This window comes from Microcaecilia unicolor, chromosome 1 (genome assembly GCF_901765095.1).
Source record: "Microcaecilia unicolor chromosome 1, aMicUni1.1, whole genome shotgun sequence".
NCBI lineage: Eukaryota > Metazoa > Chordata > Amphibia > Gymnophiona > Siphonopidae > Microcaecilia > Microcaecilia unicolor.
In genome coordinates, this window is record NC_044031.1 from 80,220,755 (window position 1) to 80,233,735 (window position 12,981).

Below are 12,981 nucleotides of genomic sequence, written 5' to 3' on the forward strand. Positions count from 1 at the left end.
CCATATTATCGAAACGAAAGATGGACGCCCATCTTGTTTCGATAATATGGGTTGCCCCGCCCCTTTGCGGCGGTGACCTTAGAGATGTGCGCCCTTAGAGATGGTCGTCCCCGTTCGATTATGCCCCTCCACGTGGCTTACAACAACAAACAACAAACTAGGCAGCATATAGGATAGCTAAGAACAGGGAAGAGATTTTTCATGAGAGCAGTACCGTAGCGAGGGTGGCTGACACCCGGGGCGGGTCGCCACTGCGCACCCCCCCCTTGGTGCACACCTCCCCCCCCCCCCCCCCCCCCGGAGCACATTCTTACTGCCATAGGAAAGCGGGGGGCGGGCAGGAACGCCGATCTGCCCCGAGTGCACTTTGCTGGGAGCTGCGTCAGGGCAGAGGGAGCAGGGAACCAGTGGAGCCGACACCCCCCCCCCCCCCAGCGGCGTGCACCCGGGGCGGACCGCCCCACCACCCCCCCCCCCTCCTACACCACTGCATGACAGAAAGAAAAGGAAGAGAGGAGGGAGGGAAAATTAAGGGACAGAAAACCCAAAGAATTTGGAAAAGAGATGGGTTTTGAGGAGTGTCTTGAATTCCTTTAGTGATGGTTCTGATCTGAGGTTAGGGGGAAGAGAGTTCCAAAGACTGGGTGTGAGATAACTGAAAGATGTTTCATGGAAGATATTTATGAAGGGCCTGTGGCAAGGGCAGGGTTAGGAGATTTATAGATGAAGAGTGAAGGGTCCATGCAGGGGTATAAGGGATGAGCAAGTTATTGAGATAGGCTGGGGCAGAGGGGAATTGACTCTTGAAGACAATAGTGAGAACCTTGAACTGGCTGTGGGCGAAGATGGGAAGCCACTGCTCAACATGATTGAAGCGGTGTGCTCGGTAAGAAGCCTGACAGCACTCGATTGGATAAGTTGAAGACGTTTGAGCAAGTGGAGTGGAATACCAGCACAGAGAGAATTTCAGTAATCCATATTGGATATGACAAGAGCAATAAGGAGGGTGCAGATGAGAGTGGGGGAGAGAAAAGGCCAAACAGCGTGAATGTGGTGCATCACAAAGAAAGCAGAATGTGTAACAGCGTTGATTTGTGGTTTGAACGTGAGCTTTGAATCAAAAATCATACCCAGAATTGCATTGTTCAGGATAGGACAGGGGGTGAGGAGATCAGAGGAATGGGGAACACTTAGAGGTGTTTAGAAACAGTAGATGGTCCTGCAGCCACTGTGAAACATAGTGAGGAGACCAATGAGTTATTGTAGGAAACACGAAAGAGAATTTAGATGTCATCAGCATAACAATACAGTGTGCAGGTTTGTTCCTGAACGATTGTGAGCAGCGGGACCAAGAAAATGTTAAAGAGCATGGAGGCAAAAGTAGAGCCTTTGGGGACATCAGAATGAACAGGAAATACAGGGAAGAGAGAACCTTGGTGGACAAGCTGAAAAGTGTGATTTGATAGGACAGGACGAGACCAGAAATGCCTAGGGAGTGAAGTCTGTAGAGAAGGAAAGGGTGATCAAGGTAGAAGGCTGAAGAAACATCCAGGGAGATTACAATAACAGACTGGTGTTGGTCAAGTGAAGCACAGATATTGTTGTGATGGACCAGAAGGAGAAAGTCAGGGGCCCTTTTACAAAGCTATGGTAAAAATTGGCATGTGGAATTGTGGGCGCATGAAAATTGCTATGCGCCGAGACCACTTTTGCCATACCAGGAATTTCCACTAGTTTAAATGGAAATTGTAAATGACCATATACTAATAAAAATATTGGTGCATGGCAATTTACTGCCTGAGCCCTTACCACCTCCTATCTAAATTCTCCTAATCCAGCAGTAATTGTACAGCACACGGCAACAGCCACTGGGAATGCCTACTCCCCTTCCCCCCCATGCTAGAAAATAGAAAAATATTTACTGGCATGGGAAATGCTGCACAGCAAACACAGAACTACTTGACGGTGCCGCGGTGCACCACATGGTACTGCTGTTTTGCCACATGCTACCTGCGTGGTAGCCCTATTGCACCTTTGTAAAAGGGTCACTCAGTGCTGTGACCTTGGAAACCAGCTTGATATTTGTGAAGGGCATTAGTGTTTTCAAGGAAAGAGTCCAACTGGTGAAGGACATGTCTCTCTAAAATTTTCAAAAAGAAAAGGAGATTAGAAATTGGACGAAAGTTAGAAAGGATTGAGGGGTCAAGATGAGGGGGGTTTTTTTAAGTGGAGTGACAAGAGCATGCTTCCAGGCCTGGGATACAGTGCCTTGGGAGAGACTAGTGTGAAAGAGAGAAAGAAACAAGGGACAGAGCAAGGAAGAGAAGCATTTGACCAAGTGTGTGGGCCAGAGGTCAAGAGAACAGGAAGAGGGATTGAGCGATTGAAGACTAAGAGAAAGAGAGGCTTGAGTGGAAGATGAAAATAGGACCAAGCAGAGGTAAGAGAGACGGGGAGGGAGTACAGCACTGGGCTTAGGGGGGTGGGGGACAGAGGAGGAAAGGAGAGATTGATGCAGAGAAAATGTTTTGGCTTGCCAGGCATCAGCAAGGGAAGATATAGAGAGGATAGTAGGGTCTTAGACAGGGGAGATTGTGGAGGAAGGGGAGAATCGATCAAGGATCTTGAAAAGAACCCGAGAACAACTGGTGGCAGATGAGAAGTGTCTGCCTAAAGTAATCACATTTAGCCAGATGAACAGTAGACTGTAACTCATTATTACGAACCTGGAAAAGATGAAGAGAGGTGGGAGAACGTGTTCTATACCACTGTCTTTTGGCACAGCACATGTAAACTTTAGGTAAATGAATATGTGGAGACAGCCAGGGGGAGTGAGAGTGGCAGGGAGATCTATGGGTAGAAAGAGGGATTGCCAAATTAAGTATATTACAGTTGAGGATGTCAAGCTGGCCAGAGATAGGATCGTCAGTGGAGGGAACAGGAAGCGAGGTGAGGCTGGCTACAATAGTGGTGAGCACAGAGGCAGGGATAGGACACTAGGGGTGGGGGAAGGGCAAGGAGAGGGAGGAGGGAAAACACAAGAGAGAAGGACAGGTAATGGAAGTGAGGCAAGTGACGAAGGGACAAGGTCGGGGCCTGATGAGGAGAATATGAGATCAAGCATGTTGCCAGCTAAATAAGTGGGGAAGGTCATATGCTAAATAAGGCAAAGGAGATTGAATACCCCGAGACAGATGATGAAACACAGCTATGTCGGTGATGTTCTCCTGATGCTGGCTTAAATTCCTTCTTTCACTAATATACCTGAAAAAAATTCTTGTCGACCCTTCTTAATTTTCTAGCCATTTGTTCTTCCGTTTGCGTTTTTGCCAGACATATCTCTCTCTTGGTTTCTTTCAATTTCATCCGGTACTCCTCTCTGTGTTCCTTTTCTTGAGTTTTTCTGTATTTCATGAACACCAACTCTTTAGCCTTTATTATCTCAGCCACTTGCTTGGAGAACCATATTGGTTTCCTTTTTCTCTAGCTTTTATTTACTTCCTTACATAAAGGTTAGTAGTCATATTTATAGCTCCTTTCAGCCTGGACCACTGCCTTTCCACTTCCCAGTCTGTCAGCTCTTTCTTCAGGTATTCCCTCATTTTGCTAAAGTCAGCATGTTTGAAATTTAGGACTTTGAGTTTTGAGTGGCTGTCCTCCACTTTAGCTGTTATATCAAACCAAAATGTTTGATGATCACTGCTGCCCAAGTGGGCACCCACTCTGACATTAGACACACTTTCCCCATTTGTGAGCACCAGATCCAGCTTTGCTCCTCCCCTCATGGGTTCTGTTACATTTGTCTGAGCAGAACACTTTGTAAGGCATCCAAGATCTCTCTACTTCTTTCCAGTTCCGCAGATGGAACTTTCCAATCTGCTTTTGGCAGGTTCAAATCTCCCAGCAACAGCACCTATTTTTAATTTCCCAACTTTTGGATATTGTAACCAGATCTTTATCTAGTTCTTCCGATTGTGTCAAAGGTCTGTAGACAACACCCATGCGGACAGAGGTTCCACCATTTCTTTTCAAGGTGATCCATATCACTTCTTCCTTTCCCCAGGCCCCTGGTATTTCAGTTGCTGTGATATTGTGCTGGTTCCATGGGTCATCTTGCTGGGAACCTCCTTTGGCTGGAACATCTCTGCCAGACCTGGTCGGGACTATTGCTGGCCATGCCCCTTGAGTGACATCACTGAAGGGTGTGTGGTGAAGAAGGCCAGGTTGGCGCCGGAGGTTTGTGCTGTGCTGCTTGCTGTGACCATCTTTCCATCTGTGCTTGCCTACTAGTATTGAAGTTGTACAGGGAAGGGGACAGTATGGGATGTTGTCTTCTGTTAACCATTGTAAGCGAGAATTTCCTGGTGTGACTGCATTTTTGAAAGCTGTGGGGATGAATAAGATTGGTTGTATGTATGTTTTAGGGGTAGGCTTGATTAATGCAAGATCAATTAAGAAAAAGGTATTGATTATTTATGATTTGTTGCTGGAAGATAATTATGAAATTTTATGTGTGGCTGATTCATGGCTATTGAAGTCTGATTTAGTTATTGTGAGGCATTGTTGCTCGTCAGTGGGCATGTCGTTTTTGTAAGAGAGGAAGGGGAGTTATGATTTTTTTTTTTAGAGAATGTTTGGATTTTAAGGTGGTATGTGTGAGTGTTGATTTTGGAGAGTGTTTGGTATTAAGAAATATGGATTTAATGTTGTTTGTGTTGTATTGTCCACTAAGGGTACTGAATGTAGATTGTTTTTTTGTTAAAATTTTTGTTTCAATGGTGTGGTGATTGTAAAAATGTATGTGTGATGGGAGATTTTAATATTTCGTTTGATCCACTGGAGGCAGGCCATGTATTGGATCTTTTATTTTTCTCAGTAGGGTTATTTCATGTTCTGTGTCAGTCACCAATAGTTAAGCTCGTTCCTTGATCAGATCATTATTTAATATCTTTTACATTTTGTTTTGCAAAAAAGGATGTAGGTACTAAGACATGTCTTTTGACCTTGTCTGTTAGATCACATTTTGCTATTGATGATTTGGCTGGTCAGTGGCTACCTTTATTGAGTGTTGATGATGATTTTTCTGTTTCTGAAGCTGTTGAAAAGTGGAATAGGACCTTGAGTGAAGCATTGAATGTTGTAGCCCCTATTAAGTTTTTGACAAAAAACAGTGTTTACAAACCATGTCCTTGGAGAACTGAACCAGTTATGCAAGTTAGGAGAGAATTAAGGCAGGCTGAGAGGAAATGGAGAAAAATCTGTGATGTTGAAGATTATGACAGTTATAAGTTACATTTACTGGAATATCTTTGATTTATGTAAGCGCATGAGAAATTATTACTTCCGTAAGCAAGTACAGGATGCTCCAAACAGACCGCAGGAACTTGAAGGATATATGGATGCAGATCAGAGCAGTGGGCCTGATGCTATGGCCTATGCTGATTTGTTGAAGGGTAAGATGGTAATGTTTAACCAGCGGGTGGGTGATTGTTGTCATCAATTGGAGGATCATAAACTATTGAATCACTGCCATAAAAGAGATGAGGGAAAGGGAGATATGATAGAAATGTTCCATTGTATAAATAATACATAAGAAAGAAGTTCTAGAACAAGGAGTCATGATGTGAAGTTCAAATAGAAAAATGTAGGTGTAGCATAAGAAGTCTTTGCTTTGCAGAAAGCGTAATAGCTAATTGGAAGAGTATACCGGTGGTAGTGGGAGAGGCCAAACAATAACAGTCTTTCAGAAAGCACTGGAATAAACACAGAGGATTCTTAGCCACAAGAGTAAAGCCTGAGATCAGGTAGACTCTATGTCAAGAATGGGAAGACTAGCTGGGGATTCATGATCTTTGTCTACTGTCATTTCCTGTTTTTATAATTCATTTCAACAAACCCCCCATAAATTTCAGATGATGCAGTTAATGATAACAATCGATTTTGACCATTAAAGCCTTTATCCTGCTCAGAAATTCTGTGAGATGCTAGAAGTGCAATCACATGCCAAACTGGCATCCATTAATAGAGAGCAAGGGTTAGGATGTTTCAGAATGAAAACGTAAGTAGATCTACTACTTACACAAACACACAGCAATAATGTTAGCACTTTTCTTTCAAAGAAAAATGATCATTCTTAGCATGACTGATGTTGATTACAAGAATCTTGAAGTCTAATCAAGGAGGGCTTTCATTTCTAGAATTAAAAATAAAATTACATGTCTCTGCAGTGACAAGGTGAAACCAAAAGACTGCCAGAGCAATAATAAGGTAGACCATTACAGTCCTGGTGACAAATGCAATTTTAAACGATCCCAGAGATAGCCCGGGAAATGATCAATCAGTATAATGCAAACAATCTCAGGGCTAATGTGCCAATCAACATATAGTCCATGAATATTCATTGAGGCCAGAGCTGTATGGCTATAATCTACTTTATTCTGACTACAGAGTGCCAGACCAACTATTTTTCCATACTAAATTTAAATAAAATCAGTATTCAGTTATATACAAACAAAAATATCAATCATAGGGATGCAGAGGAATGAAGACTACTTTTAGAATCACATCATTCCTGCACCTCTCTGTGCTCAAAATTCTTTCCTTACATCTCTTTCTCCAGCGTTCTTTTCCCCATACCCTTTCCAATAAAGCTTTGTCTCCTAATTCATGGATCCACTTGCTAATATCATCAACTCTTATCTGCCTCAATTCCCTTTGTTACTTATTCATCTGATTTCTAGGTGCTGCCTCAAAATGGCCTTCCCTTATTTCTCACCATACCAACCCTTAACACCTCTTACCCCCTCTTTCAGTTCATAGTTCACCATTTAAATAAACAATTGGCTCTCCTGGCCTCAAAATATAGCTACCTCTGATGGCTGCAGATGCTGTAGGGATCATTCACCATGCATACTTTGTAGAGTAAAGAAGGCACCAGGATTTGAAAATGAAATCCCAGTGAATACTTCAGTTGGCCCTCTCTAGTCCTGCCCATGCTCTACCCCTTTTCCCCATAGAGGGCAGTTTTCAAAACCTATTTACCATTATAAATGTCTGTTTACACAGGTAAAAGGACTAGCTGAAAATTTCTCACCCTGTATGGGCCTGTATGAGTGTATGGCACTCAAAAATTGGCACTGAAAAAAATTCAGCTCAATGCTATTCTATAATGGGCACTCAAATATGCCCATTGGGTGCTGATTTTGACACCTAAATTTGGGCACCAGATCTTATACCTGCTGAAACCAGGTGTAATTACCGGTGCCCATCTCTGGCATTCTATAACACTGCACACAAATTTTAGGAATGCCCATGCTGCTGCCCAGTGCACACTGACTCGTGCCTTGGTTACTTCACACCTCAACTATTGTAACATTATTTACATGGATGGATGCTTATCTGAGGTTAAACATCGTCAATTGATTCACAAGACTACTTTTAGGCTTCTCTATTATTCACCCCCTTGCTTTACCAATACCATTGGCTCCCTGTATAGTTTTTGATCCAGTTTAAAATCTTGGTTATGACACACAGGGTTTTGAACACTAGGACTCTTCCCTTTATCTATCTTCCATTGTCATTTATCATATTCCAGTCCAATCACTATGCTTTCTTCATAATTATTGTCTCATTGTGCCAGTGCCATCCCATGCATGGTTCAAGGCAACATGGCACTGTGTCTTTATCTTTATTGCTTTTCCTCTTTTCTGTAAGCTGAACTCTCCTATCAGAAGTTAAAATAGCACTTAAAACTCATTTGCCTTGTATTGCATTTCCTGGGTATTAGTCTTAATGTTGAAAGAGAGGGGGTTGAGTCACTGGGCTCCTCACTTGGACTAGTCCATCTTCTATTTGGGCATTTTTCCCTAGTTCTCTTCTGTTTTCTGCTTTGATGTCTGCTCTATGGAGTTCCATTTCTTCTCCACTGTTTTACTTTTATAAACCACTTTGCTACTGACATGAAAGTTGATACAGCAAGTATAATTAAGCATTAAACATAAAACACAGATGTGATGGTATGTACAGCAGGGATCTCAACATACATATTTTGAAGAAAGGTGAAAGAAGTGAGATATGATAGAGACATTTAAATACCTCCCTGGCATAAATCCACAGGAGGCAAGTCTCCTTCAACTGAAAGGAAGCTCTGGAATGAGGGGGCATAGGATCAGTGGTATACCTATCTTAGTTGCCACCTGGGGCGGAGCACCCTCCTCCTCTGAGAAAGGGGGTGCAAGGAGTAGGTGTATGGCTGTTGACTCTGCCAATCCCCTGCCTTGGATCAGGAAGTTGATGTCAGAGGGGGCAAGGGACCTGCTGAACCGACAGCTGCGCCTGCTCCCTGTACCCCCTTGCTGCCTGCATCCGAGGCGGACTGCCCCCTCTGCTCCGCCCTTAGTATACTAGAGCTTAGGAGGAAGGTGAAAGGGAACAGATTGAGAAATAACCTGAGGAAATACTTCTTCACGGAAAGGTGGTGAATTCATGGAACAGTCTCCTGGTGGAGGTGATGAAGATGAAACCTGTATCTGAATTAAAGAAAGCAGAAGACAAACACATAGGGCTTCTATCACTAGCGATTCCCACAGGGCAAATGAGAGGAAGCCCATAGGAATTGAATGGGCTTCCTCTCATTTGCGGCACCAAGAATCAGTAGCGCGGCTTCATAAAAGAGGCCCATAGGATCTCCAAGGGAGATAAAGAGATAGTGGATAGTATGGCTGGGCAGACTGGATAGGTTATATGGTCTTTATCTGCCTTCACTTTTCTGTTTCTATGTTTTTGTTATAGTAAGCTTCAACTCCATACTTAAATTACACTATAGTTTCCCTATTACTCCATATTTGGTTATTTTGTGCTGAGTGTATGGAACTGAACGTGATTTCCTAATACTTAGGTTGAGACTGAAAGTCCGGATATTGGAACATGCACTTTCAGGGTCAACCTTTGCTGTTAATTTTGCTAGGGGTGACGATATGTTGAGATCCTGCATAAGAAAGGCAATCTGTATTCCCAGATTGTGCTTATTAATCAGCACTGTTTATTATTAATCGTCCTCCACTTTGGCATGCGTATGGCAAGCAGAACATCAAAAGTGAAATTAAAGTAAACTTTGTTAATGGGGAAAAATTAAACACAATAGAGGCCTGATACTCATCAGTGTAGTGATGGTGTCAGCTTTTTAAGTTAATCCATACTGGTAGCGATGATAAATGTATAGATAGTGCAGTCACAATGCTTTTACTATCCATTTAGTTTAGACCTGCTATTTGGATAATTTTTGGGTGCTGTCCTCACTCCACACTCCTTCTGCCTCTTCACTGGTGGCTAGTTTCCTACAGGATCTCTTTCAAAATCCAATTGTTAGTTCATAAGACATCTTACTTCAGATCTACCTCTCTCACTTACAAATACCCCATTCTCCATTTAGAATATCAGGTCCTTCTAAAATAATTACCTTACTGTCCCATCGTTTAAACACATTTGCTTTGACTTTAACAAAACCAGGGGTTTTAGTGTTATAGGTCCCTCATTTTGGAACGCTCTTTCCCCCCAACCTCCATCTTCACTTCAAAAAATCCTTCAAGAAATTACAAATTATCCTAATGTGTTTTTTTTCTTTTTAAAGATGCTGTTGCCCACTAATTTGTTGGTTTTTCACTATTTGCTGCCTGCTTGGGCAAGTCTCAGAGAGTGCAACCATTAGATTGGATCGATTAAAAAGGAAGGGATGCGTGTCATATGTCACGCAGGCCAGAGCAACAAGGTGGCAGCCATGTTCTGGAGAATGGCTCTCTGCCCCACTCACCGCCGAACCTGTCACCCTCATCTGGTGGGCTTCCCCTGCCTGAGGAGCATCATCACTGATGCACGTACATCAATATTACCTGGCAGTATGGGTCTGGCAGTGGCGGGCCAGGGCTCTGATATCCATGATAACAAGGGATAAAGACAGTGGTGTGCTGGAGCAGGCTCTCACAGGCTCTCGAGAGCCGTTTGTTAAGTTTTTAAGAATTTTGGGAGCCGGTTCTCCATGGCTATTTTAACAAATGGATCCCAAAATGTGGGCTTGGGCCCCTCCTGAATTCTCTTTTACTTTGCTGGCAAGAGAGAGCCCCCTGTTAACAATTTACCAGCACAGCCCTGGATAAAGAGATGGGGGCTGATAATCAGACCATGGAAGGCAGTCAGTAGTGAGCCCAGATATTCAATGCTGGGGCATTTCCAGTGGCCAACATTGAGTATCCAGTTTATTTTGCGACGATTTAAACTTGACTGGCTAAGTCGATATTCAGCACTGGCCAGTTAAGTTTTTTACCAGACAAAGATAGGCCTGCTATTTGGGCGGCCCACTATACCTAGCCGGCGATGCGCTGAATATTCGTGGCTATCCAGCCGAATCGTGTGATATAGCCAGTTAGCTGCTATGCCCTGGTTGCAAATATTCAGTGGGAGATATCTGGCTATCCCCCGTTGAATATTCACGGATAGCCGGTTAAATGCTATTTAACTGTCTAGGAATAGTTCCTGGTTTGTTACCTAGCACTTAATATCAGGCGGATAGTGTTTAACTGCTGTTGCCTCTTCATTCTTGCAATACTTGAAACGTTCCAATGTGCATTTATTGGAGCAAGTCTCATAAAATCAGCAGCAGCCCCTAGGCCATGATATGTTTCAAAGAGCACTAACAACCATTTGCATTGAATTCATAAGATCTTGGCTGCAAGCAGTGGCATAGGAAGGGGGGGTGGGGCAATCCGCCCCGGATGCACGCCGCTGGGGGGTGTCGGCTCTGCTGGTTCCCTGTTCCGGGGCAGAGAGAGCAGGGAACCAGCGGAGCCGAAGCAGCTCCCAGCGACATGCACTCGGGGTGGTTCGGCCCTCCCGCCCGTCCTTCGCCGCTTTCCTATGTAAGTACACGCTCCGGGGGGGGTGCGCTTCGGAGGGGGGAGGGTGCGCTCCAGAGGGGGAGGGTGCGCTGTGCTACAGCACTGGCTGCAAGACTATCCTAAGAAGCATCAAGCACAATTTAAATTGTAAGCCCTTCAGAAACAGAGATACACCTACAAAACCAAAATATTAAAGACACCAGCAAGCCTGAGTGCTTTTGAGGTGTCAAGTACAGCAGGTATTTTACTGTCTCAGGAGGTTTCACCATTTAAAGTAACAAAGTTGCAATGGAATATGAACCTGAATACCCTGCTCCTCTGCTCTGCAGGGACATCTGTGTGGATATTTTTGTACAAAATCTGCCAAACATCCTTGTCTCTGATTTTTTGGCATTCATAATCTAGTTGTTTTATTTTGGAAAATGACTGTTCATTTTGGTTGTTTTCATGTATTTTCAAACAGGAAACCCCACAAAGTTTTTCCCTGTTTGAAAATGGCTGTGAGATGGATTTTTTTTTTTTGGGGGGGGGGGGGGATGTTACAAGTGGGACATTCCAATTCTGACTTCGATGTTCTTTCAAAAATGCCCCTCTCTGGGTAATAATGCAGGGATAAATCAAAGCCCGATGTCCAATGGGAACAGAAAAGTTCTCAGTCTATCTACACTAGTCAAACTAGAATTATTCTTTGAAGAAATTAGCTTTACTACAGCAGAACGCTAGCATCTGAATGGTGACTTGAAATTGAACAATGCCTCTTCCTCACTCCCAAAACTCTCTTTGGGAGATCATAGTAAATGTTAAGACATGATGCAGACTATTCACTATGAGCCTACCTCATTCTTATAGCTGTCTAACCGATTCAGGACAGTACCTTTGTAAGAGAGTTTCTGTAAGATGGTCCTGAGGTGTCGCAGAACAGAGAGTGAAACTTCATATTTAAATACATCAGTCACTGGAACCCGCTGACATCTCCCAAATACTCCATCTGTAAGGTAGGAATGGAAAGAAAAAGAAAAAGAAGAAAAGGTTAGAGCACATTACAATTTCAGAACTCTGTTTACAATGCAAAACCATTACTTATGCAACGGCCACCCATTCCTTGGGCTCAAAATTACTTTGCTATTTGATTTAGTGTCAACACAATATTCCTAGCTCGTGCCCCATCTCTAACCCATTGTTCTTATTCTACTCCTTGCATGTTATGAACAGGAATGCAATATTGAAAACTGTAACCTGTGGACGCAGCAAAGATTTCAAAACAAAAACCAATTATTGTTGTAGGGACCCCCAGGAAGACACCTGTTGAATGGCGATTTCTGGGCTACACAAGCAAGAAAAGGATGGGTCCTGTGGGGTGGGGGGAGAATTATCACCAAGGCCCTCACCCTTTGCAGTTCTTCTGGTGTCTATTTATCATGCAGTTTCTTGTCTCGAAGGGGTTGTTGATATAAATGAGTCTACTTCACACACAGACAGGTAACTAGCCCTCCAATGTAATGAAAACTCATCAGTGTCAAACAGCAGGAAGAGATATCAATCAAGATGAATAGGTAGTTACAGTTTCTTCATTTGATACACATTGCTATTTACAACAGCATCACTCTCCTCTCTCCATTGGCATGAAGACGTGGCTGTTCTTTGCACTCTTTTCTCTCACTCCTTTTTAGTTCCAATAGGTAGCTTCTCAAGACTCCTGTTAATTTAGTATTTATTTATTTACGTGGTCTTTTATGAATTTACTAGCCGTTAAGCCCGTAAAAATGGGCAAGTATTGCAGCCCTCCTCTCTCCCCTGGCCTCACCCCATCCACCGATCCTCCCCCCACCCATATCCAGCGACCCTCCTATTTCCCTTGGCCTCCCCCCTCCCCTCCCCCCATGTCCAGCAACCCTCCTCTGTGCCCTGCTCTCACCCCAAGTCCAGCAACCATGGCCTCTCCCCCTGCCCTCCCCCCATGTCCAGCTACCCTCATCGCCGCCGCTCCCTCCCCCCCTCTGTGCCGGGCCCCCTGCACTGACCTGACAGCACCTCTCACCTCCGTGTGAAAGCGCTACAGGCAGCATCAGATCGCTCTGCGCTTCCACACAGA

The 12,981-nt window shown here is 43.8% G+C and overlaps 1 protein-coding gene across 1 annotated transcript in view; it reads right to left on the reverse strand.

The window, feature by feature from the left end:
- Nucleotides 1-12,981, reverse strand: part of PTPRN2 (protein tyrosine phosphatase receptor type N2) — a 1,688,755-nt gene that overhangs the window by 1,394,868 nt on the left and 280,906 nt on the right. The window contains 1 exon segment of the mRNA XM_030198706.1: nt 11,764-11,877. Coding sequence (XP_030054566.1) covers nt 11,764-11,877 — 114 coding nt within the window.